This window comes from Manis javanica, chromosome 10 (assembly GCF_040802235.1).
Source record: "Manis javanica isolate MJ-LG chromosome 10, MJ_LKY, whole genome shotgun sequence".
NCBI lineage: Eukaryota > Metazoa > Chordata > Mammalia > Pholidota > Manidae > Manis > Manis javanica.
The window spans coordinates 112,874,728-112,900,957 of record NC_133165.1 but is presented as its reverse complement, the minus strand read 5'-3'; the positions used below and the strand labels follow the sequence as shown (position 1 = coordinate 112,900,957).

General features: G+C 46.7%; 2 protein-coding genes and 1 pseudogene across 6 annotated transcripts in view; 2 read left to right on the top strand and 1 right to left on the bottom strand.

Moving 5' to 3' along the window:
* Window positions 1–1,333: 1,333 nt before the first annotated feature.
* LOC108407520 (cytochrome P450 2D14) lies at window positions 1,334–6,075 on the top strand. 2 transcript variants are annotated; one of them, XM_073213956.1, is made up of 10 exons: window positions 1,334–1,473; window positions 1,780–2,131; window positions 2,807–2,978; window positions 3,416–3,568; window positions 3,663–3,823; window positions 4,233–4,409; window positions 4,589–4,730; window positions 4,944–5,044; window positions 5,583–5,724; window positions 5,825–6,075. In XM_073213956.1, the coding sequence occupies exons 2-10, from the start codon at window positions 1,943–1,945 to the stop codon at window positions 6,001–6,003; spliced, it is 1,416 nt and encodes a 471-aa protein (XP_073070057.1). In that variant the 5' UTR covers window positions 1,334–1,473; window positions 1,780–1,942; the 3' UTR covers window positions 6,004–6,075. The 2 variants fall into 2 exon arrangements, with proteins under 2 accessions (XP_073070057.1, XP_073070056.1); XM_073213955.1 differs by having other exon boundaries at window positions 4,944–5,131.
* The window catches only part of LOC108407519 (uncharacterized), a 30,023-nt gene continuing 5,265 nt past the window's right edge, over window positions 1,473–26,230 (bottom strand). Inside the window, exons 2-10 of one of the 4 annotated variants that reach the window (XM_073213962.1) lie at window positions 14,210–14,299; window positions 12,358–12,396; window positions 11,605–11,648; window positions 11,048–11,124; window positions 8,606–8,644; window positions 8,268–8,351; window positions 7,966–8,008; window positions 3,143–3,221; window positions 1,473–1,667 (exon numbers count right to left, since the gene is read on the bottom strand). In XM_073213962.1, the coding sequence (XP_073070063.1) occupies window positions 1,661–1,667; window positions 3,143–3,221; window positions 7,966–8,008; window positions 8,268–8,351; window positions 8,606–8,644; window positions 11,048–11,124; window positions 11,605–11,648; window positions 12,358–12,389 (405 nt within the window). In that variant the 5' untranslated portion in view covers window positions 12,390–12,396; window positions 14,210–14,299 and the 3' untranslated portion in view covers window positions 1,473–1,660. Of the gene's footprint in view, window positions 1,668–3,142; window positions 3,222–5,635; window positions 5,768–6,882; window positions 7,779–7,965; window positions 8,009–8,267; window positions 8,352–8,605; window positions 8,645–11,047; window positions 11,125–11,604; window positions 11,649–12,357; window positions 12,397–14,209; window positions 14,300–26,230 lie in introns of those variants that run through there. The other 3 variants (XM_073213963.1, XM_073213960.1, XM_073213961.1) reach the window with 3 other exon arrangements.
* LOC140843657 (phospholipid-transporting ATPase IF pseudogene) lies at window positions 15,338–19,783 on the top strand (annotated as a pseudogene).

The following is a 26,230-nucleotide window of genomic DNA, read 5'->3' as shown; positions in this document are numbered from 1 at the left end:
AGGTTCCGTGCAAACAGCAGGTGAAGGCTACGGGAAGCTGTAAGGTCCAGAGCCTGTGTCTGACTGAGTGACGGAAGCCCCGACCACACAGCAACTCTGGACAGCAGAGCCTGCGAGAGTCACGGTTTCCGGGCATTCCAGGACGTCTCTAACCAGCCATCAGCTGGACACTAAGCTAACTGAGTGGCCACATATAACAAGCAACGGGGACCTTATAGAATGAGTGCAGAAAAGTCACTCAGCAAAGAAACCTCTACAACTGCAGTCCTGGGGGACAAGGAGAGTCTGATCTCCAATTCTGCCACACTGTATGACTTGACATGACCAGCATTCAACAGAAAGTAACAAGAGAGACAGAGGAACAAGGAAGTGTGGCCCAGACACAGGAATAAGGGCGATCGACCATGACCCTGATGCGGCAGTGGCTGGACAGAAACCGTGTGTCACCAAATTCAATATGTTCACACAAATCAAGTCACCATGTCTGAAGCACTGGAGGAAAGTGTGGAAGTGACATCGCACCAATTGCTGACTACCCATAGTGAAACAGAAATTATGAGAAGGACCCCAGTAGAAATCCTGGAGTGGCAAAGTACTGTAACTGAAGTGAAAATTCACAACACGGACAACTCAAGAGAAGGTATGAACAGGCACAAGAAAGGCCAGTGACCTGGAAGACCGGTCAGCTGAGATGATCCAGTGCGAGGAACAGGAACAAAGTGTATTTCAAACATACAGAACCTTGAAAGCTTCGAGAAAGATGTGAGACACGCCTCATCATGAGCAAGAGAACCATCCTCCCAGATGTTAACGTCCGATTTTGCATCAGCACCACAGAGGCCAGGAAGCGTGACCCTCAGAACGCGACGGGTGCATGTCACAAGCGTGGGAAAGAGCCTCCAGGCTCCACAGTGGCCAGTCAGGAGAAACGGGGAGCTCAGAGAACAGCCCTGTGGCCCCCTACGCCCAGGTGAAAGCTGGCCACAGCGAGGCCACAGCCTCGGGCCCTGGGCTGTGCTGCGGGGCAGGGGACGCTGTGCACTCACTGGGAGCAGCCCCTGGTGGGAGAGGTGCAGTCCGGGTAGCCGCGGGCACCACTGAGAACGAGGGAACTTGGTGCTGGCTGTGTGTGTGCTCGTGTGTGTGAGTATGTGTCCCGGAGTGTGGGAGGCTGTGCTCTTGAGAGTCGTCTGAGTGTGGCTGAGTGTGTGCGTGTGTACATTTGTATTTGGTGGGACTGTGTGCAGCTGTGTGTGTGTGTGTGTGTGAGCATGAGGGTGGTGCCTGAGACTGCGTGATTGGTTTGTGTGTGATTAGGTGTGTCTGTGTCTGTCAAGCATGAAGGGTGAGGTACCGGGACAGGGGGGAACCTCTGTCTTCCTCTGTGTCCCTGCCCCCGTCCCCGCACCTCTGCTCTCCTCATCAAGTAGGCGTGCCTGACCTCTCAGGTGAAGGCTGCTCCATAGCAGGCAGGTGAGTACAGGAAGGAAAGGACGTGTCTGGGGACCAGGCTGTGACCACATTAGCAGTGTGAGCCTAGTGTTGACAGGCGAGTGGCAGGATCAATTCCAGAGATCACTGGTTGGTTCTCAGAGCCGGTGAAAGCAGGGGAGTCAGGCAGGTGGTAGGGACCTCTCATCTCCTCTCCCAGTACCTTGTGTCAGCACCTGGAGAGGGCAGGAGGGACAGGACTTTAATGGCCGCTCCTGCACTTAACGTCCATGGCATTTCCTGAAATTGTAATGGCATTCCCCTCTGGCAGCACTGTATTCCTGACAGGTTGGCGTAGTGCAGAGGACAAAGGTCAGTCCCACCTTCCTTCATAAACACTGCCGAGGCTGGGTGTGCCCAGCGGTGTGGTGACTGTGGCCTTGTCCTAAGAGTCTGCTGTGGTGAGAACTTCCAGTGCACCCAGAGGAGCCAGGAGGGCACTGAGGCAGTCATGGGGCTGCTGAGCGGGGATACACTGTGGCCCTTGGCCGTGGCCCTGGCCATCTTTCTGCTCCTGGTGGACCTGATGCACCGGCGCACACGCTGGGCCCCCTGCTACCCGCCCGGCCCCTTGCCGCTGCCTGGGCTGGGCAACCTGCTGCAGCTGGACTTCCAGGACCTTCCTCACAGCATTAGCCAGGTGAGGATGATGGGCACATTTGGGCAGGGCAGCAGAGGCCCTGGGGATTTCACCTAGCAGCAGTCAGTGGGTGGTGTGTTACGTCACAGGCTGGAGAAAAGTTAGGCCCAGAAGAGGAGGCAGGAGAGAGGTTTCCCGCAGGGGGGCATCTGTGCAGGACCAAGGTAAGTTTTGGTTTACAAAGGGTCAGAGGTGGAAAGGTCTGGAGGGGCATGAGACTAGGCAGTGGGTTTGGGATCCAGTTGGACAGCACGGAAGTATGTGAACCCCAGTCCCTTTTGATTACATCAGAAAGAAATGGGGTAAAACCTGCAGTCATGAGCCACTTTTAAATCCTGAAATCCAGGTGAGAAAAGACAGGATCCCATTCAAATGTGTGAGTCCTGGGGTCTCACTGCTCACCTGTGAACTTCGTTTCTTCACCTATACGGTGGGATGCTAACTGGCCTACTAACAATTTTGGTGACTTTTATAAAATCATAGCTGAGTAGGCTGATAAAATGAGAGGTCCTAAACCATAAAGGATGTGATCCCCAATGTCTCAAAGCCAGATGTCACCCTTGTACCCGTTAGCTGCCAGCGGCCCAGAGGTTCCCCCAGATTAGTGCCATGAGTCTGGGGCCAGCAGCCTGGTGTCACTGGGCTTGATCAACGCCTTTGACACTCGGCCTGCAGTTGCGGTGCAGCTTCGGGGACGTGTTCAGTGTGCAGATGGCCTGGAAGCCCATGGTCGTGCTCAATGGACTGGCAGCTGTGCGCGAGGCACTGGTGGACTGCGGCGAGGACACAGCCGACCGCCCACCAATGCCCCTCACAGAGTTCCTGGGATTCGGGCCCCACTCCCAAGGCAAGCTAGGAAGGGGCACCCACGGGAAGGGGCCTGGGCCGGCAGGGACCGGAAAACGGGGGGTATCGACGTGGGGCAGACAGAAGTGATGGTGAATGCTGGGCCCCGGGCACGGAGGAAGTTCTAGGTTCCAGGGCTGGGGCAGGAGTGTGGCGGGGAAGTACCTGGCGTGATGCCAATGTGGGCGGTTCTGGCAGCGAGCAGGGTGAGAGGCCTCCTCAAATGTGCTACCTCGTGCACGACCTGATCAAAAGAGGGACAGAAACAACAGCGGTTCTTGCGCAGAAGCGGGCTGGAAGTCCAAAGAGAAAGAGGAGGCACGGCCTATTCCTGATTGGCAGACGCAGGGTGGCAGACGAGCCTCCTCGCAGCCAGTATCCAGTGGGCGGGGCTTAGACACTTCTTCAGCCCCGCCCATACTGCTGCCCCACCCCCAGGGGTGATCCTGGCCCACTACGGGCGCGCCTGGCGTGAGCAGAGGCGCTTCTCTGTGTCCACCATGCGCAACTTGGGCCTGGGCAAGAAGTCACTGGAGCAGTGGGTGACCGAGGAGGCCTCATGTCTCTGTGCCGCCTTTGCTGACCACCTTGGTGAGTGTTGAGGTATGGAGGGTGCGCTGGACACAGGGATGCTGAGGCTGGGAGGGTAGGCAGGCGGCCCCCTCACCTGCACGGTCCCTTCCAGGCCTCCCCTTTAGCCCCAGTGTGCTCCTGAATAAAGCGGTGAGCAATGTGATCACTTCGCTCACCTTCGGGCGCCGCTTCGAGTACAACGACCTGCGCTTCCTCAAGCTATTGGACCTATCAGAGGATGTAATGAAGGAGGGCACAGGATTCCTGCACCAGGTACAGAACCCTGCAGAGACAGCTCCTAGGGGGAGGCCTCCTCCCTGCAATGTGCCTCCCCGAAGGAGCATTCCTACAGAGGCATGGAGAGAGGGCATTCCAGGAGAGGCCACTGCAAGAGGAAAGGCCTGGAGGTGGGGAATTGCAGACGACAGAGCTGGGAGAGGACAGCTCAGGGCGAGGAAGCCTGAGAGAAGGCTAAGGAAACTGTACCTCCTTTGCTGGAAGCCCCTCCAACCCCTGAGCTCATTTTAGGTTGTTTATCCTTCTGGTCCTAGGGCCAGCAGAATGGGTCAAGGACCCCAGTAGGAAGGTACCAGGGGTCGCCCTGGAGCAGAGGGGACCTGACTGGTACAGTTGACACCCGAGCATAGGAATGACCTTAGACTCCACATCTTGGCCCACACAGGTGATGAACATGTTCCCCGTGCTTCGGCACATCCCAGGGCTGTCTGGCAAGGTCTTCCAAGGTCAGAAAGCCTTCCTATACCTGGTGGATGAGTTGATTGCCGAAAATAGGATCACCCGAGACCAGGACCAGCCACCCCGAGGTCTGACTGATGCCTTCCTGGATGAGGTGGAGAAGGTGAGGTGCCAGGATCAGGACCAGCGGGTGTGGATTTAGGGGGCCACGAAGCAAAGGCCAAGTAAGGTGTGACCCATGTATCAGTCAGTGATGGGCCACCTGGGCTGAAAGGGGCAGAGTTGGAGGCCATCTGGGGGTCCGCCTCCTGCCCATGAATGCTCCCTCTCTGTATGGCCCAGGCCAAGGGGAACCCCAAGAGCAGCTTCAGTGAGGAGAACCTGCGCCTAGTGGTGGCTGACTTGTTCTTTGCCGGGATGGTGACCACCTCGATCACGCTGACCTGGGCCCTGCTGCTCATGATCTTGCACCCGGATGTGCAGCGTGAGCCCAGCTGGAGGGCGGGGTGGGATGGGCATGGGGGACAGGGAGAGGCTGGGGCACTCAGCCGGGTTTGCCCACTAGGAGCTCTGAGCAGACGCTGGGCTTCAGCATGACCCCCTCTTCCAAATGTGCATAGCCCTACCCAGGAGTCAGCAGGCTGCTGGAACCTAACACTGTGAGTTTTGACCACTGCGCGGTCCCTTAACTGTCCAGGCCGTGTCCAAGAGGAGATCGATGAGGTGATAGGGCAGGTGCGGCGACCGGAGATGCAGGACCAGGCACGCATGCCCTTCACCATGGCCGTGGTCCATGAGGTACAGCGCTTTGGGGACATCATCCCACTGAACTTGCCCCACATGACAACTAAGGACATTGTCGTGCAAGGCTTCCTCATCCCCAAGGTAGGCTTGTGGCCCTCCTTGCCACAGATCAGTGCCATCTGGTAGCCCCAGCAATGGGCACTGCACGGTGGGGCCAGGCCTGGACCCCTAGCCACCCGACCCTCATTTCCACAGGTACCGAAGGCCACACTGGGCGCAGGTGGGGATGCCAGCAGGCGGGCCGGCCTTATCCACTCAGGGCCCACTCGGGTGCGGCCGCCAAAGTGAAGTGTGCCTCACTGTGTTGGAGGAGCCTGTTTATGCAGCAGGGACAGGGACAGGGAGTGCACCCATGGGAGGCGGGTCACCTGCCCTGCCCTGGGGACTGGGAGGGTGTCGAGGAGCTTCTTGGGCTCAGGGTTACCAGAAAGAGTCCAGATGTGTGCCAGGCACAGCGTGTCCACTCGTGGCCAGGAGCAGGGATGCCTGCGTCCCCCAGTGAGACCCCACCCATGCAGGCATGTCCCTCCAGGGGACGACGCTCATCACCAACCTGTCGTCAGTGCTGAAGGACGAGACCGTGTGGGAGAAGCCCTTCCGCTTCCACCCCGAGCACTTCCTGGACGCCCAGGGGCGCTTCGTCAAGCAGGAGGCCTTCATGCCCTTCTCAGCAGGTGCCCGTGGGGTGCGGGGCTGGCCAGCCCCTCCCTGGGCATTCTAGGAGGGGTGGGGCCGAGGCCCCCAGGCTCACTGAGTCCTCCAACGCACCCGCAGGCCGCCGCTTGTGTCTAGGGGAGCCCCTGGCCCGCATGGAGCTGTTCCTGTTCTTCACCTGCCTCCTGCAGCGCTTCAGCTTCTCGGTGCCCGCTGGGCAGCCCCGCCCCAGCGACCACCGTGTCACTACGTTCATAGTGACCCCATACCCTTACCAGCTGTGTGCTGTGATCCGCTAGTGAGGGATACTAACTCTCAGCCTGCTCCCCAGCGGTGTTCTTTGTACAATAAACCAGTCTGGGGATGACCAATATGGCTTCTGAATCATACACAGGCCCCCTGCAGTGATCGGGGTTCCCCAGCCTCCCTAGGGCCAGCCCCTGCCCCTGCCTCATCCATCCTTACCTGGCATTTGACCCCAAGGGAGGCCTGGGTATACTGGGGCTCAGAAGAGGACAGCTTCCCCAAGTCACCCATGGAGACCCACCAGTAGCACCTGGGCTTAGGGACAAAGTCCTCCCTGAGGTCCTGGCTCCTGCTGGGAGGGGCTACAATAGGCTGCTGCCAGCTGCCAGCCAGTCAGGCCCTGGGGGTGGGCAGGGCCTGCTCAGCCTGATGCCCAGCTTTCAGCCTAAGCACACCCACCCTACCCCATGGGCCAGCTGCTCAGCCGGCACATCTTTTCCGCCACCCCTCTTCCTCTACGACAGCCCAACAGGGTGGACTCTGGGAAGGTCAGGATGTGATGTGCTGGGGTTACACCCAGGGCTCTGTCCTCGGGTGCCAGAGCTCTCCTGGGAAGCCCAGGGGCAGCCCACCTGAGCCCCTCAGTCACCCCCACTGGGATAAGCCCCCTTTGCCAGCCCCACAAGTTTCTCATGGCCAGGCCCCTGCCCAGGAGGTCTTGCCACTCATGGCCTGGCTGGAGTGTGGGGGCACTTGTGTGGGCTCCAACCAGTGGGGGCAATGTCTTCTGAGTGACTGGGGCTGGCCTGGCTCTTGCAGATCATCCCCAGGTATAGGAATGAGCCTGTGGGCCACAAGCATGCTCTAGGGATAGGACCCAACATTGGACCCATGTGAGACTGGGATGGCAGAAAAGGAGACCACACTGGGGCCATGGAGGAAGACAGCATGGTTTTCATCTTTGCTTTGACATGGCACTCTGTGACCTGGGCCTGTCCCTCTGCCCCAGGCCTTTGTTTCTCCTTCTGACAATGAGATGAGTACATCAGTTGGCCACTGGGTCTTTGTGCTGTGACTTGTGGGGCTGTGACCTTGTGAGTGTGGAGCTTTGGCCAAGTGCAAGGACTGTGGTCCTCCACCTGTGCCCCCTCCCCACCTCACCAGAACAGTGGCTGATTCAGGACTGAGCACTTGAACTACATCCCAGGGATCCTAATGACAGTTTGGTTAGCTGAGTCTTGGGCACAGCCCCCTGAGGCATTTTGGTCACAGCTTCGGGACCACAGACTCTCAGGGCACACCCCACTCTGACTCTTCACCAGAGACCCCCACCCAACTGCATCCCTGATGTGGGTCCCCAGCATCTTCTAAAAGCTGTCATGACAAGGAGCTCCCCATCCCCCGGCATTCAGGGAACTAGGTCTGTCCCTCGGCACTGAGTCAGTACCCACTGCCAGTCTGGGCTTGGTGCTAAGAGGTGGTATTTCTGCAGCCCATTGGAACAGGGTGTGTGGATGGGCTACCTTGGGTCTGGGAACATGTGAGGCCCTGAAAGGAGGCAGCTGGATCTTCAGAAGCAGCAGCTCAGAACTGAGTTTACTGGACACTGTCTCATTCCCGGCTCTGAGTCTTGGGGATGTCAGGGGCTGGGAACCAGCCCGGCCAGGGCCTCCTCAGCAGCTGGGGGACCCAGCCCCCAGGGCTTTCCTCCTTGCTGTCCACCTCAGAGGCTTCTAGGAAGCACAAACAGGCATGCCTGTGGGTCCCCTGCTGGGAGGACCTTTCCTCAGGGCTGGGGTACCCTCGGATGTTGGGGGGCAGTGCAGCACTGGAAAGAGCCCAGGAAGATCAGATGACTGGCAGAAAGGTCAGAGCATCTGGCTACCTGGTCTCCTGCCCACCCCTCTCCAGGCCATGAGGGTCTGAGAAGCACTGGGCCACCCGTGCCCTCTGTGGGGTCACCCAGAACTGGGGGATGCAGTCCTGCTGTAGCAGTGTGGGCTCCACTGGCTTACCTGAGGGATATACAGGTTTCTTCTTTGGGATCTTTTTATTTTCCTGGGAAAAAAGGAGGGGCATGGTGTTTGGCTGGGACTACATGATAGGGAAAGGGGAGCCAGGATTCACACCACCTGCTCACACCATATCTGCCTTCTCCATGGCCCCCCACCCCACTGCAGTGCTGTGGGGCTTCTCAGAGGGACTTAGGCAGGAGATGTCCCAGTGGAGGGGCCAGGCTTCCTTCCCTCCCATGCCCTGCCACCCCCTCCTTCCCAGCAGGAGTGGGACTGGCTGCTTCCTCCTCTGGGGATCTCACCTCCCCCTCATCCTGAGACAAGATGCCAATCTCCTCCTTGGGGGCAGTGGCATTTGGTCCTCTTGTTGCCTTGGGGGTCATGCCCTGCAGGGAGAGACAAGAGGACAGAATATGGGCAGAAAGGCCCTCAGAATACCTCAACCCTCCCCCTGTCCTCCGCACACAGAGTGTGCATGGCTCTTTGCTTTTCCAGGCAATTCCTTCCCTTCTCAGCTACAGCTCTGGCAAAGCTGTGAGACCGTGGAAGGAGCCCTGCTCTCCCTGGGACTCCCTCTGGAGCTGGGGCACCTGAGAGGAGAAAGCCCACCCGCAGCTCCAGTAAGGTAAGCCTCACTCACCTCGGAGGTTTGTTTGCTCCCACTCTTGACTCTGAGTCTCTACAGAGGGAAACAGGTGTGACACGGCTGGGAGTGGCTGGGAGTCCTTGCCACCTGGCTTGTCTTGTCCCTGTGTTTACCAAGGGTGCCCAGGACAGCTGACCCACTCCAGGGGAAGGGGCGTCCCCAGCCCTTACCCTCCTGAGTGGTCACAGGGTAGCATTTATCCATGAGCCCCCACACTGGCCTTTGGGTCTCCCCTCTGGACTACATGACAAAGAGAAAAAGGAGGAGTGAAAAGAGGCTGAGGTGACAACCGAGAGCTCAGCAGCCACTGTCAGTGCTGGCGCACAGACACCTGAAGACTACCAGGGATTCAATGAAAACTTTAAACAAACAGCAACGATTGCTTTAGGAAGATGAAATTTTGCATTTATAGAACAAGAATAGGCTCTAAAACAGAAATGTTCAAACCTCTAATTCTTTAAAAATAAAAATATGATATGATAATGGGAGTTAAAAATCCAGTGAAAGAGTAGAAGGAAAATTGGAAAGCATATTTCCCAGAAAGAACAGAGAGAAGAGTTCAGGAGCTCCAACAGATAAATCATAGGGAGGGAACAGAGGCAAGAGGCTGGGTTTGCAGGGAGAGACACCAAATAAATACATTCCTTTTTATCAAGGCAGTTTCCAAAAAATGAGGGACATGAGTTTCCAGAAGAGAAGGAATTACCAAGTGTCCAGGGCACTGAATGAAGGCAACTACCCTATATTTTATCAGTCATCAATAAACTTTAGAACACTGAGCACAAAGAAAACCTAAAAACTTCTAGAGATCCAAAGAAAAAAGGCTGTTTTAGGAATACTATGGACAGCTCAGCAATAAGAAAGAAATGTTGCCACACACACACAACTGGATGGATCTCAAATGCAGTGTGCTAAGTGACAGAGTCCAGACTCAAACGGCTGCACGCTGGGTGCTTCCGTGTACGGCAGTCTGCAAAGGCGAACTTACAGAACGGAGAACATGTCCACTGGAAGTGGGGAAGGGAGAGTACGAGTGAGGAGGAGGGGATTTTCTAAAGTGATGGAGCCATTCGGTATCTTTGTTGTGGGGGCAGTTACACAATTGTCTGCATTTGGCAAAACTATGTTAAAACGGACAGATTTTACTCTATATAAATTATACCTCAATTTAAAAAAATGAATAAAAAGAGCCTACTGTTAGGGAGGGGGAATTAAGAGTCAAAATTATGTAAAAATCAGCAAAGAAGCAAATATGATATTTAAGAAATTTTAACAATTGAAGATGTCATCATTCAGAATAAAGAATTTAGTAAGGCCCCAAACCAGGATGTAACTATACTGCAAGGCTGGAGGGCGTGAAGCCAGTGCTACAGGAGGCAGTAGATGTGTGGTTGTTACAAGAGCTAAATCCTCGTCTTCCATTGTAGGAATTCATTGGCTACTGTTTAAATTTGAAAGATCAAGACAGAGCAGGATAAGCTTTCTATTTAGAAACATGGAGGCAAAGTCCAGGGTACAGCTGCAAAGACTGGGAACTGGAGATTCCCACCCTGTGAGAGCCCTGGGTGAGATGGGGTGGGGCAAATGGCAGCTGTTTTTTGTTTCAGGCCTTAAAACTTTGACTCATCAAACTACATGCTTATCTTTGATGATGATAAGACATTTTAAATTTGAAATTTGATTACTTTAAAAGAAAACAAAGAAAGGAATAAAGTTGGACTCACTGATGTCCAAGGTATGAGCCCCTAACAGTGCAGCACATGGAAATCCCCTCTACCCAACAGCGTTGAGTGCAGATGAGGAAGGCTCCAGAGACCAGGTATGCAGTTCTGTCCTGTCACCTTGGGTGGTCTGGGTCTAGTCACTGTCCCTCTGGGAGCCTGACTTTCCCCATCTATAAAGTGGGAGCTCCTGGTTCCCGTGAGGTTTAAATGACAACAGATGGGCAGCACCTAATCCAGCAAGTGGCCCTCAGTGGGCATCCAGCATCCGTTTGTGGAATCGTGACCTGGGGCTGGGAGGAGGGGCTGCTGCCTTAGGTCCTTGGATCTGGGGCATCCAGGAGGGTGTGCAGTCCCCAGCAGGTGTCCTGCTTACCACCACCTCACTCACAGGAGCGCTGAACCACATTCTAGGGCTACTCGTGCATTTGGGATCATCTGTTCCTTTTGGTTGGTCTAGGCCACTCCACTGCCACAGAGCACCAGGGTGACCATACAGCCAACACGAGGGGTGGGGCATCTGTTTTGACACTGACAGAAACACAGGGAATTTCTCCAGAGTCATCACATTTGTGTGCAGCAACCCCCTGCCCCTACACCCCCACCCCTGCCTCCCCCCACACACATGGTTGATCGTCTGAGGTCAAGTAGTATGATCCATATTCAGGCTACAGTGAGACCCTCCCAGTCTCTAGGTCTCAGTGAAAGCCCCTACCTGTGATGATTCCCCAGCAATCTCATTCTCAGGGGCTGTTTTCCCCACAGACCCCTGAAAATAGCAGTATACCACTCCTGCAGGTAGGAGAAGGAAGAAAGGCTAGTTAAAAAATTTAAAAGAGTAGTGGAATTACTTTTAAATGTCAATATTTACAGTATATCAGAAAGCATATCCACTTAAACTTGTGATGAAAGGTGTTAGGTATTAACTTAAAATGTGTAGGGATATATAGTTTTTCAAAAGGTTTGCAAGCAAAATTTTGAAGATCACTTCTATAGGACAGTGTTAGGTTGTGTGGGTTTTTTTGGGGGGAAGCATGGGTTCTATAGTTAAACATGGATTCAAATTCCAGTTTCACTATGAAGGAACAGAGGGAAAAAAGGGACAAAGAAAGGGCAGTGTGGCCATCCCCTGGGAAGCTGAGTGGCTTTGGGAGGGGGCCTCTGGGAGCCCAGTGGGTATCTGGAGACTGGGGTAGCCCTGAGGGAAACTGAAAACCAGTTTCCTGAGTTCCTGCTGTCATTCCCAGCTCACCCCAGTACCCAGCCCCTTACCTGCAAAATTGAAGACTTGTACTACATACAGGGGCTTGTAGAGCCTGGGAGGGAAGTAGAGCTGAGTTGAGGCTGGGCTGTCTTGTGCCCTTACCAGGAAGCACCTGCTTTCCTCCCCAATCCCAGTGCCAGGACCTACTCCACCAGGGCGTGTCCAATCAACATTTGTGGATGAATAAACCTGTCAGCTCTAAAGCCTCAGCCTGGGCTCCCTGCTGAGTGGCAGGCCCAACTCTGTGTATCTGCCTATGTTGAAAGCCAGACTTGGAGCAAGTAGCACACAAGAATCCCTGGCCCCCCTCTTCCGTTTTCCTTTCTCACTTGTTTACATGGGTCCATCTTGCCTCACCTGCCGGAAGGCAGGGACCCGACCTTGGCTGGGCAGTCACAGCTGCTCATTCAGTGCTGGATTAGATCTTCTCCCCAAAGCCCTGCAAAGCCCTCCCTATTCTGGACTGACGGACCCTATGGCCCATCCTCTTCTTCCCCTTCCTCGGGACAAGCAGAGTATCTCAGCACCGTCAGGATGGTTGCCCCCTCCCCGCCTAAACATGCGTATGCACACATACACACAGAGAGGAATGTCCCACATGCCAGGACCAGGCCCTCTATCCCAACTCTGAACCCTAGAAATACTACAACAGTCAGGGAAAGGGGAATGGAGATTTCTGTTTTCCCTTCCTCTTAGGCCCAAGTGGGGTTCCCCATTCCTTGTCATTTGGGGCATGATAACAGGGCCCACCTAAACTTTACCTCTCTCTCTGGCAGCATAGACCAAACACCATTTTCTGTCTAAGAAGAAAAGACGGGCAACAGTCAATGTATCACATAGGCCTGGTACCCCAGTGTTCCTTGACCCCACGGCTTGCAGGGATTACAATAGGCCAAAGGCAGCTGAAGGAATGGCAAGGACGTCCATCCACAGGCCTCAGCCAGGGAATGGCCTTCTCGTTAGAGCTGGAGGCCAAACTCAGGATGGATAGGCTAGTGCCAGGAGCTTGGAAAACACACAGGAATTTCTCCCAAGACCTCAGAGTCCCAAACAAAAGCTAGTTTCAATGCCCTAAGAGCTGAAAAGGTAAGTCCCAGGGAAGTGGGATGGGAAAAGAGGGGTGGGTGGGTGAGAATTAAGGAGAACAGTATAGCTCTGCTGAATATTTGGTGTGAAATAACCCCAGGTAAAGGTGGCTAATTATAATAGTAAATGATAATGATTACAAACTACCAACACTTGAACTATTTTCTGTGTTGTGCAGCATTTTGGGAATAATTTTGGGAGTACCAGGAGAGATTCCCTCGCTGTCTCAAAATACCCTCCATCTGAAATCCCACCATCAGTGTCAGATTCCATACAAACCAACACAATTGTAAAGTTAAGGTCTCCAACGGGAGCTGGACCCCTGGCTGGCCTGGTGACTCTCCATTCCTCAAGTCAGCCCCATTCTCCAAAGGGACTAGTTCAGAAGGTCTCTAAAGCCCCAACCCCACCTCAGCCTTCCTTTCAGCAGAGGCACCATCAGATGGGAGTTGCCTAGACTTTCTGCCACCAAACCCACCCAGTCTCTGCTTCTCGCGGGCCTTTTCCCCTTCAGGGGAGGAGGCTGCCCTCCCTCTCTGGGCTGCCCCCGACTCCCTGCCCCATATTCCACTCCATCTGGTCTTTCACGACGTGGGTGTTTTGCAGGGGGGTCCCCTCTCTAACTTGTATATTCAGCGTTTCCTTCCTTCCTAGTTCTTTCCCACCAGCATTTACACACATCAGTCATCTCTTCCATTTAAAATAGGCCTTCCCTCGTGAAAACATATTCCTCCTCCAGCTACTGTCCTGGCTCCCATCCTTCACACCAGTCTCCCTGAGACAGCTCCAGTGGGCGTCTCCACTCTATTCCACCTCTCCCTCACTCCACAGCCCACTTCAATCTGTTTCTGTCCCATAAACCTCTGAAACCTCTCTCACCAAGGTCACCAGTAGGCTCTTTGCCACCAAACCCAGTGAGCCTTTCAGGCCTTGGCTTACTTCATCTCTCCTCTGCAGGGCACTACAGCACCTCCCTTCTCCTTGCACCACCTTCTCTGAGAATACTGGTAGCAATATATTCAACAGTAAGTTTCTGCCATTTATAATTTTGTATGAGTGAAGTTACCAGGCTTTTTCTAATAGGTCTAGAGGAAGAATGGAGAGAAAATGAGCCCTGACAGGCAGAAGAAGGGAGAAGAGAAATGCCCAGTGAGAAGGGATGCAGAAAGGGTGGTCCAGGAGTCATGAAGACAATTTTCACCTGCTTGGATAGTTTACCAGGGCAGCCTTTCAAACGTGCTTAATACCAAATCCGCCAACCTTGAAGATGTTAGCGATTTGCAGAGAATCATTTGACCATATCAGTGTCCAGATAGCCTATTCATCTCCCCTCAGGCTCCAGGAGCAAGGCTGGGAAGGGCACTGAAGCCCAGCTAAGTGTGCGAGCCCAGCGCACGGTCCCTCCCCTTTGCACGGAGAGTAGTGTCTATGTGTGACATCACGTCTTAGGGGCTTTATATGGGACAACCTCCCCAACCTTGGTCAGAGAAATTTGCCAGTTGCCTCAGGGTGACTTTAAATCCCCACCCGTAAGAAGCAGCACTTTTGTCCGTATCTCATCAGCTCCACTCAGTGCCGTCAATGCTGTTTACAATGTGTTGAGCTCTGTGCAAAGTCCTGTAGGGACACAAAGACACAAAGGTGTGTAAGACAGTCTTGCCACAAAACACAATAAGCATATTTTCTGAATCATAAACAAGAACACAGCCTGAACTTTTTTAAGTGTTATCCATTCATTCAACCAGTGTCTGCTGAGCTTCCATTTAGAGCCAGGAATAATGCTGTGGGCATAGGAAGGTAAAAAGGACACAGCTTGCCCTTCAGCAGCTTGACGACATCAAAAAGGCATCTTCTGATTCAAGACAATAACTTTTACTATCCCTAAATTACTATAAAGTAACTAAATAATAATTACAAAACTATAGATGGTTAAAACTGAGGAATGCCTTAGTTTCACATACACATGTAAGTCACCTAGACAGACCATGTTCTCAACCATAATGCTCCTCAATAAATTTAAAAGATTAAAGTAATTTAAAGTATGTTCTTTGACCAGCTTAGATGCTGGTAACAGAAAGATCCCAGGAAAATCCCCATATATTTGGAAACTACACATCACAACTTTTAATAACACATGGGTGAAAAAAATCAAAAGGAAAGTTAGAAAGTATTTTGAACTGAATGAAAATGAGAAATTATCAAAATTTGTGGGATGCAGCTAAAGCAGTACATAGAAAATTATAGCACTAAAACACCTTTATTAGAAAATAAGAAATATCTCAAATTTATGACCTCAGTTTCTACTTTAAGAAAATAGAAATGGAAGAGTAAATAAAACCTAAAGTAAGCACAATAATTTAAACAAAAAAGATCAGAGTGGAAATAAATGAAATAGAAAACAGAAAAACAATAGAAAAAAATCAATAAAACCAAAAGTTTATTTTATGAAATCAAGAAAATGTCTGACCCTTTAGATCAGGAAAAACATAAGTATAATACAAATGATCAGTATCAAGAATGAAAAAGGTACAACAACAAATGTTGGCGAGGATGTGGAGAAAGGGGAACCCTCCTACACTGCTGGTGGGAATGTAAATTAGTTCAACCATTGTGGAAAGCAGTATGGAGGTTCCTCAAAAAACTCAAAGAAGGCAGAGAGCCAGAGACTGACCTGCAACAGGAGGGTTTTGACCCACCACATCAAAGTGACACAAGAACTATTTATATAGCCAACAGGTTTCCTCAGAATGGCCTTTACACACCTCAGAAATTTATAGATAACCGGATAATTTCATCAAAGTATACTGTGTGGAATTTTGTTCCAAAAAATTTATTCAAACAATTCAGAAGAGTGGCAAACTTCTATTTTCTTATTATATTTTTGGTTCAGCTTATGATTGATACACCTACCAGTCCAATTACCAGTGGACTTCCATTATTCTTTGTGATAACAGTAACTGCCATAAAGCAGGGGTATGAAGATTGGTTACGACATAACTCAGATAATGAAGTAAATGGGGCTCCTGTTTATGTTGTTCGAAGTGGTGGCCTTGTAAAAACTAGATCAAAAAACATTCGGGTTGGTGATATTGTTCGAATAGCCAAAGATGAAATTTTCCCTGCAGATTTGGTGCTTCTGTCCTCAGATCGACTTGATGGTTCTTGTCATGTTACAACTGCTAGTTTCGATGGAGAAACTAACCTAAAGACACACATGGCAGTTCCAGAAATAGCAGTATTACAAACAGTTGCCAGTTTGGACACTCTTATAGCTGAGATAGAATGTCAGCAACCAGAAGCAGACTTGTACAGATTTATGGGATGAATGATAATAACTCAACAAATGGAAGAAATTGTAAGACCTTTGGGGCCAGAGAGTCTCTTGCTGCGTGCAGCCAGATTAAAAAACACAAAAGAAGTTTTTGGTGTTGCTGTATACACTGGAATGGAAACTAAGATGGCATTAAATTACAAGAGCAAGTCCCAGAAACGGTCTGCAGTAGAAAAATCAATGAATACATTTTTGATAATTTATCTAATAATCCTTATTTCTGAAGCCATCATTAGTACTATCTTGAAATATACATGGCAAGCTGAAGAAAAATGGGATGAACCTTGGTATAACCAAAAAACAGAACATCAAAGAAATAGTAGTAAGATTCTGACATTTACTTCAGGATTCCTTGCGTTTTTGGTACTCTACAGTTTCATCATTCCAGTTTCATTATATGTGACAGTTGAAATGCAGAAGTTTCTTGGATCATTTTTCATTGGCTGGGATCTTGATATCTATCATGAAGAGTCAGATGACAAAGCTCAAGTTAATACTTCTTATCTGAATGAAGAGCTTGGACAGGTGGAGTATGTGTTTACAGATAAAACTGGTACACTGACAGAAAATGAGATGCAGTTTCGGGAATGTTCAATTAATGGCATAAAATACCAAGAAATCAATGGTAGACTTGTATCTGAAGGACCAACACCAGACTCTTCAGAAGGAAACTTATCTTAATAGTTTATACCATCTTAACAACTTATCCCATCTTACACCCGGTTCCTCTTTTAGAACGAGTCCTGAAAATGAAACTGAACTAATTGAAGAACACGATCTCTTCTTTAAAGCAGTCAGTCTGTGTCACACTGTACAGATTAGCAATGTACAGACCGATGGCTTTGGTGATGGTCCCTGGCAATCCAACCTTTCGCCCTCCCAGTTGGAATACTACGCATCTTCACCAGATGAAAAGACGCTAGTGGAAGCTGCTGCAAGAACTGGCATTGTATTTATTGGCAGTTCTGAAGAAACTATGGAAGTTAAAATACTTGGAAAACTGGAACGGTACAAACTGCTTCGTGTTCTTGAGTTTGATTCAGATCGTAGGAGAATGAGTGTGATTGTTCAGGCACCCTCAGGTGAGAAGTTTTTGTTTGTTAAAGGAGCTGAATCATCAGTTCTTCCGAAATGTATAGGTGGAGAAATAGAAAAAAACAGAGTTCATGTAGACGAATTTGCTTTGAAAGGGCTAAGAACTCTGTGTATGGCCTATAAACAATTAACATCTAAAGAATATGAGGAAATAGATAAATGCTTATTTGAAGCTAGGACTGCCTTGCAGCAACGGGAAGAGAAATTGGCAGATGTCTTCCAGTTCATAGAGAAAGACCTAATGTTACTTGGAGCTACAGCAGTAGAGGACAGACTACAAGATAAAGTTCGAGAAACTACTGAAGCATTGAGGATGGCTGGTATCAAAGTATGGGTTCTTACTGGAGATAAACATGAAACAGCTGTTAGTGTGAGTTTATCATGTGGACATTTTCACAGAACTATGAATATCCTTGAACTTACAAACCAGAAATCAGACAATGAATGTGCTGAGAAATTGAGGCAACTTGCCAGAAGAATTACAGAGGATCATGTGATTCAGCATGGGCTGGTGGTTGACGGGACCAGCGTCTCTCTTGCACTCAGGGAGCATGAAAAACTATTTATGGAAGTTTGCAGAAATTGTTCAGCTGTTTTGTGCTGTCATATGGCACCACTGCAGAAAGCAAAAGTAATAAGACTGGTAAAAATCTCAGCAGAGAAACCTATAACATTGGCTGTTGGTGATGGTGCTAATGATGTAAGCATGATACAAGAAGCACATGTTGGCATAGGAATCATGGGTAAAGAAGGAAGACAAGCTGCAAGAAACAGTGACTATGCAATAGCTAGATTTAAATTCCTCTCCAAGTTGCTTTTTGTTCATGGTCATTTTTATTATATTAGAATAGCTACCCTTGTACAGTATTTTTTTATAAGAATGTGTGCTTTATCACACCCCAATTTTTATATCAGTTCTACTGTTTGTTTTCTCAGCAAACACTCTATGATGGCGTGTACCTGACTTTATACAATATTTGTTTTACTTCCCTACCTATTCTGATATACAGTCTGTTGGAACAGCATATAGACCCTCATGTATTACAGAACAAGCCCACCCTCTATCAAGACATTAATAAAAACCATCAGCTAAGCATTAAAACATTTGTTTATTGGACTATCCTGGGTTTCAGTCATGCTTTTATTTTCTTTTTTGGATCCTATTTTCTAATAGGGAAAGATACATCTCTGCTTGGAAATGGCCAGATGTTTGGAAACTGGACATTTGGCACCCTGGTTTTCACAGTCATGGTGATTACAGTCACAGTAAAGATGGCTTTGGAAACTCGTTTTTGGACCTGGATTAACCATCTTGTTACCTGGGGATCTATTATATTCTATTTTGTATTTTCTTTGTTTTATGGAGGGATTCTCTGGCCATTTTTGGGCTCCCAGAGTATGTACTTTATATTTATTCAGCTCCTGTCAAGTGGTTCTGCTTGGTTTGCCATAATACTCATGGTTTTTACATGTCTATTGCTTGATATTGTGAAGAAAGTATTTGACCGACAGCTCCATCCTACAAATACTGAAAAGGCCCAGCTTCCTGAAACAAATTCACATATCAAGTACTTGGACTCCATGTGCTGTTTCTCAGAAGGAGAAACAGCGTGTGCACCTGTTGGAAGAATGCTGGAACGAGTAATAGGAAGATGTAGTCCCACCCACGTCAGCAGATCATGGAGTGCATCAGATCCTTTCTATACCAACGACAGGAGCATCTTGACTCTCTCCACAATGGACTCATCTACTTGCTAAAGTGGCAGTAGTACTTTGTGGGAGCCATTTCAACTCCTTTTCTAAAATTCAGTGTGACCATCCTGGGAATGAGCACACTAGCTCTCCAGAATTACTTTCTGAAATCTCTGGAGTAGGTCTTAACTACTCAGATTTATAATGGCAGATAGAAAAAAAAACATTAACATGAATCTCTCTTTTAAATCTGAACATTTGAAATATGTGAGAATATGTAAAGAAACATTTTCCATCTCTTCTATCTGGGTTGTCTCTTGTGCTTGTGGGACTCCTAATGGCATTTTGGCCTCTTGGTAAGGTCGCTATATTTTAACAGCAAGGTAGAAAAGGAAGAATATTCCTAGTTAATTGTATTTTTTAAATATTAGCTTAGTTATTGAGTCTCCTATTTAAATCTGCTTCTGTACATTATGCTGAGAACTTTGCCTTGAAAACTCTATTTTTTTATTAGAGTTATATTTGAAGCTTTTCATGGGAAAAGTTAATGTGAATAGTAAGAAATTTTGGTCCCTCAGTGACCCATGTTGTTAATTCATTAGTGCTTTCTAAATTCACAGCATATTAGGAGAATGCATTTCTAACCATTTTTTTACTGCACTATGTGGGTAGTAAATGTATGCTAATGCCAAACTTGCTCTAAGTGTACTGTAACACCACCAGTAAAATTAACCATATACATGCAAAGGGTATATCATATCTTATATATAAATCAGGAATCAAGTCCATTCACCAAATTTCAAATTGATATTTACTCTTGTGATGGAATATGAAGTGGGTAAATTAGATACCATTAGCATATTGTTATTTAATGTGTTTATCATTGGATCTTTTGCATGCTTTAATCTGGTTAATATATTTAAATTTGCTTTTTCCCCTCCACTCTCTCCCTATGTGAAAGCTCTGTTTATATTATTTTATGACACTGTTGTAAAGTTCAGCTATATGAATAAAAAACAAGTTTGAATAGTAAAAAAAAAAAACAAAAAACCACAACTCAAAAAAGAAATACCCTTTGACCCAGGAATTCCACTCCTAGGAATTTACCCTAAGAATGTAGGAGCCCAGTTTGAAAAAGACATAGGCACCCCTATGTTTATCGCAGCACTATTTACAATAGCCAAGAAATGGAAGCAACCTAAGTGTCCATCAGTAGGTGAATGGATAAAGAAGATGTGATACATATAAACAATGGAATATTATTCAGTCATAAGAAGAAAACAAATTCTACCATTTGCAACAACATAGATGGAGCTAGAGGGTATTATACTCAGTGAAATAATCCAGGCAGAGAAAGACAAGTATCAAGTGATTTCACTCATCTGTGGAGTATAAGAACAAAGAAAAACTGAAGGAACAAAACAGCAGCAGAATCACAGAACCCAAGAATGGACTAACAGTTACCAAAGGGAGAGGGACTGGGGAGGATGGGTGGGAAGGGAGGGTTAAGGGGGAAAAGGATCATTACGATTAGTACATATAATGTAGTCGGTGGGGGGCAACATGGGGAGGGCTGTACAACACAGAGAAGACAAGTAGTGATTCTATAGCTGATGGACAGTGACTGTAATGGGGTATGTGGTAGGGACTTGATAAGAGGGGGAGTCTAGTAACCATAACATTGTTCACGTAATTATACATTAATGATAGCAAAATTTAAAAAATTAAAAAAAAGATAAAGGTAATCCTGATGTAGATTCTATATCCTGATGTAGAACAGTGTTATGCCAATAAATTTGACAATATAGAGGAAATGGACAAAATATTTTAAAAAACATGAAATACCAAAGTTCACACAAGAAACATAATCTGAATAATCCTATATATAAATTAAAGACATTGAATTTATTTAATCGTCCCACAAGACTCCAGGTCCACATGGCTTCACTAGTGACTTCTACCAAGATTTAAGGAAGAAATAATACCAATTCTACACAAACTCTTAGAGAAGAAGAGGAGGAAATTTCTATGAGGGCAGCACTATCTAATACTAAAACCAAAGATGACAAAGAGAACTACATAACAACATCCCTCATGAACAAAGATGCAAATATTAACAAAATCTTATCAACTTGAAACCAACAACATATAAAAAGGAGTTTAACATATAAAAAGGTAACAACATTACCAAAGCAGTTGACCTTCAGGAATGCAAGCAAGGTTGGTTCATCATTCAAAAATCAATCAATACTATTCACCACATTAACAGGCTAAAGAAGAAAAATCATATGATTATCTCAATAGATACATTAAAAATTTTTTGACAAAATCAATATCTGTTCCTGAAAAAAACTCCTAGCAAACTAGAAGTAGTTGGGAATATCCCCGAACTCATGAAGGAATCTATGAAAAGCCTAGAACTAACAATATACTCAGTAGTAAAATACTGAATGCTTTCCCCCTAAGTTCAGGAATAAGGCAAGGATGTCTGCCGTTATCACTTCCATGCAACATTGTACTGGAAGTTTTAGACAGTGAACTAAGTCAAGAATGAGAAATAATTGCCCTTGCCATGATCAGTAAACCTACCACACTTCTGAATGGAGCAATGATATCAATGAAAAACCCTGACATCAGACTTCCTTTCCCATTCCTAATCTAGTCCAATAATCAACCTAACATTTGAAAATTTGATTTATTGCCATTGCCAATCACCTCCTAAGTCAAACTGTGTACTTTGAGTAACAGCTTTGCAGAATTTGAGCTTCATTATTGCAATAATTTAACCCTTTACATAATTTATAATGCTGTATATCATTTATAATACTATTTGTGTTCATTTCTTAAGAGCTGTAACACTGTCTCTATAATTTCTTCTGCAAATTGCAAATAAGATAAAAGACTTTCACCTACATAGATCATGAGGTTGCTCATTGATTAAACTAATGTTTTTCAAATTTGATTATCACAATTGGCCATTAAAAGATGATCAATCCTTTCAATGATCTATAAAGTTTAAAATATAAACAAACAAACAAATAAATAAAAAGAGAAGTAAAAGGCAACCAGATTGTAAAGAAAGAAGTAAAGCTGTCTTTGTATTGTAGACTACATGATTGTATATAAAATCTTATGGGATCATCCAAAAAACTACTAGAGTTTAGCAAGTGTGAAGATACAAGATCAATATATGAAAATCAATTTTATTGGCTGTGAAACTAAAACTGCTCTAAAAAATAAAGTGCAATAAAAAATTCATTAAATTTCTATATCATAGTGATGAGCAATTGGAAATTGAAATTTCTTAAAATACCATTTATAATAGCCTCAAAAATATGCAATGTTCACCAGGAATTCTACTCCTAGGAATTCACCCAAAGAAAACAACTTCTCAGATTCAAAGTCATATGCACCCCTATGTTTATCACAGCACTATTTATAATAGCCAAGATATGGAAGCAACCTGAGTGTCCATCAGTAGATGAATGGATAAAGATGTGGTACATATACACAATGGAATACTATTCAGCCATAAGAAAGAAACAAATCCTACCATTTGTAACAATATGGATGGAGCTAGAGGGTATTATAGTCAGTGAACTAAGTCAGGAAGAGAAAGACAAGTACCAAATGATTTACCTCATTTGTGGAGTATAACAATGAAGCAAAACTGAAGGAACAAAACAGCAACAGACTCACAGACTCATAGACTCCAAGAAGGGACTAGCAGTTACCAAAGGGGAGGGATGGGGGAGGGTGTGTGGTGAGGGAGGGAGAAGGGGATTGAGGGGTATTATGATTGGCACACATGGTGTGGGGGGGATCATGGGGAAGACAGAGTAGCACAGAGAAGGCAAATAGTGACTCTCTAGCATCTTACTATACTGTTGGGCAGTGACTGCAGTGGGGTATGGGGGGGACACGATAACATGGGTGAATGTAGTGACCACATTGTTTTTTCATGTGAAACCTTCATAAGAGTGTATGTATATCAATGATACCTTAAAAAAAGAAAGTGAATATAAAGATATGTCTATGTAAAAAAAAAAAAAGAAATGTTCAGGGAAAAGTCTAACAAAAGATGTGTGCAAGAGCCATACACTAAAAACTATAAAACACTGTTGAGAGAAATTGAAGAACACCAAAATAAATTTGTAATACAAATTCCAGCAAACTTTTTTGGTTACTGAAATTGATATGCTATATCTAAAGTTCATATGGAAATGCCAAGGACTGAGAAAAGACAAACAATTTTGAAAAAAACAAAGTTGGATAGTAATCGAGATATAAGATTGTTGATGTCAAGATAGATGGAACAGAAAAGAGTCTAGATATGAACCTATATATTGTCAATTGATAAGGGCAATTCAGTGAAGGAAATATAATCTTTTCAGTGAATGGTCCTGGAGCAATTAGATAATCATATGGGAAAAAATGGACTTCAATTCGTATCTCCCACCATATACAAAAATTAATCAAAATTGATCACAGACCTAAATCTAAAACCCACAACTGTAAAACTTCTAGAAGAAAAACATGAAAGTCTTTGTATTCATGGATTAGGCAAAGATTTATCAAAGTAACACCCAAATCATGATGCATAACAGAAGAAAACTGACAACTGAACTTCACTAAAATTAAAATATGCCCTTCTAAAGACACTGTTAAGGGAACAAAAAGACTAGCCATGGACTAGGAGGAAATATTTGCAAATTATGTATCTAAGTAAATAAATTTATCTAGAATTTATAAATAACTCTCAAAAATCAATAATAAAACACACAAATAATTATTAAAATGGGCAAAAGGTTTGAACAGATACTTCACCAAAGAAGATAAACAGATGGTGTGGGGAAAATAGAAGTTCCTATGGCCAGAATCCTCACCTGACCCTAAACTACTTCATGATGTAATGGGCCTACTGCTAGGCTAATGCTTCCACACCCATTGGCAATGAGCTATTATTGACTGAATCACTAAAAGCTCCACTGTAGGCAGAGATGGACATGGATTACAGATGTGCAGGCTGCTGATGCAGGCATGATTCTAGTCCTCAACCTATCACAGTGAGAATGAAGCCAGGTATAAACCCTTCTTTCCCAAGAACATTCCATTGTTATGTCTCAGTCTCATCAAATCCATAATGAACGTGCCCAGGGCTAAAATCCTCAGGCAAGACAGATGGCAAATAAGCAAATGAAAATTCTCTCAATATCTTTGGTCATTAGAGAAATGCAAATTAAAACCATAAGAAGATATGACTGCACACCTATTAGCTCATCTCAAATTTAAAAAACTGACCATACACTGATGAGAAGAGGAATAACCAACACTCAACCACTGCTGATGGGAGTATTAAATGGTGCAACCACTTTTTTGGAGGTTGGAAGTCTCTTTAAAAATAATAACATATGTTGGAGGGGAGGAGCCAAGATGGTGGCGTGAGTAGGGCAGCAGAAATCTCCTCCCAAAACCATATATATATTTGGAAATACAACAAATACAACTATACCTAAAAGAGAGACCAGAAGATACAGTACAACAGCCAGGCTACATCTACACCTGCGAGAACCCAGCGCCTCAGGGGGTAAGATACAAGCCGTGACCCGGTGGGACCCCAGGGCGCCCCCTCACCCAAGCTCCCCAGTGGGAGGAGAGGAGTAAAAGTGGGGAGGGGGAGGGAGCCCAGACTTCTAAATACCCAGCCCTACTCATCCGCACAGGGAGCACAGACACACACAGCATGGAGTGCTGGATACTAGGGAAATGGAACAGTAAAACCTGTGAGCAGGTCCCCACAGTCGGTACCCCTGGGACAAAAGAAAAGCGAGTGCCTTTTGAAAGTCTTAAAGGGACAGGAGTCTCACAGCTGGACTAAAGTGTCCTGGCACACTCAGCCCAGCAACTGGGAATCAGGGGGAACTCCGGGTACCCTAACTCCCTGGGTGGCAGTGCAGCTCTGAGGCTCCTCACAGCAATAAACAACCTCCGACCCGCTACCCCTCCGGCATACCCCACCATAGAAGAACAGCAGCCCGAGACTGGCCACGCCCACAGCAACCACGCAGAGCCTCCCTCCCCCACCCTGCAGCCACCTGGGCCAGACACAAGGGGCCTGTCGGCAGGCAGCTGCCCAGCACAAGCCACTAGGGGTTGCCATTCTCGCAGGAGAGGAAGGAGACAAGCAAGTGGGAAGGGACGCTGTTCTCCCAGCTGACACACGCACCAACTGTGCACAACTACTTGTATCGCCATGAAAAGGCAGAAGAATTTGACACAGACCAGAATAACCCAGACATCCCCTGACAGGGAACCTGGGGAGATAGATTTAACCTATCTCCCTGAAAAAGAATTCAAAATAAAGGCCATAACCATGCTGATGGAGTTGCAGAGAAATATGCAAGAGCTAACAGATACAGTTGGGAGGGAGAATACAGAAATAAAACAATCTCTGGAAGGACTTAAAAGCAGAATGGACGAGATGCAAGAGGCCATTAATGGAATAGAAACCAGAGAAAAGGAATGCAGAGAAGCTGATGCAGAGAGAGATAAAAGGATCTCCAGGAATGAAAGAATATTAAGAGAACTGTGTGACCAATCCAAAAGGAACAATATCCGCATTATAGGGGTACCAGAAGAAGAGAGAGAAAAGGGGATAGAAAGTATATTTGAAAAAATAATTGCTGAAAACTTCCCCAAACTGGGGGAGGAAATAGTCGCTCAGACCATGGAAGCACACAGAACTCCCAACAGAAGGAACCCAAGGAGGACAACACCAAGACACAAAATAATTAAAATGGCAAAGATCAAGGACAAGGACAGAGTATTAAAGGCAGTCAGAGAGAGAAAAAAGGTCACCTACAAAGGAAAACCCATCAGGCTATCATCAGACTTCTCAACAGAAACCTTACAGGCCAGAAGAGAATGGCATGATATATTTAATGCAATGAAACAGAAGGGCCTTGAACCAAGAATACTGTATCCAGCATGATTATCATTTAAATATGAAGGAGGGATTAAACAATTCCCAGACAAGCAAAAGTTGAGGTAGTTTGTCTCGCACAAACCACCTCTTCAGGGTATCCTAGAGGGACTGCTCTAGATGGAAGCACTCCTAAGGCTAAATAGATGTCACCAGAGAAAATAAAATCACAGCAAAGAAAGCAGACCAACCAAATACTAACTAAAGGCAAAAAATAAAATCAACTACCCACAAAAGCAGTCAAAGGAAACACAAAAGAACACAAAATAAAACACCTAACATATAAAGAATGGAGGAGGAGGAATAAGAAGGGAAAGAAATAAAGAATCATCAGACAGTGTTTATAATAGCTCAATAACTGAGCTAAGTTAGATGGTCAGATAGTAAAGAAGCTAACCTTGAACCTTTGGTAACCACGAATCTAAAGCCTGCAATGACAATAAGTACA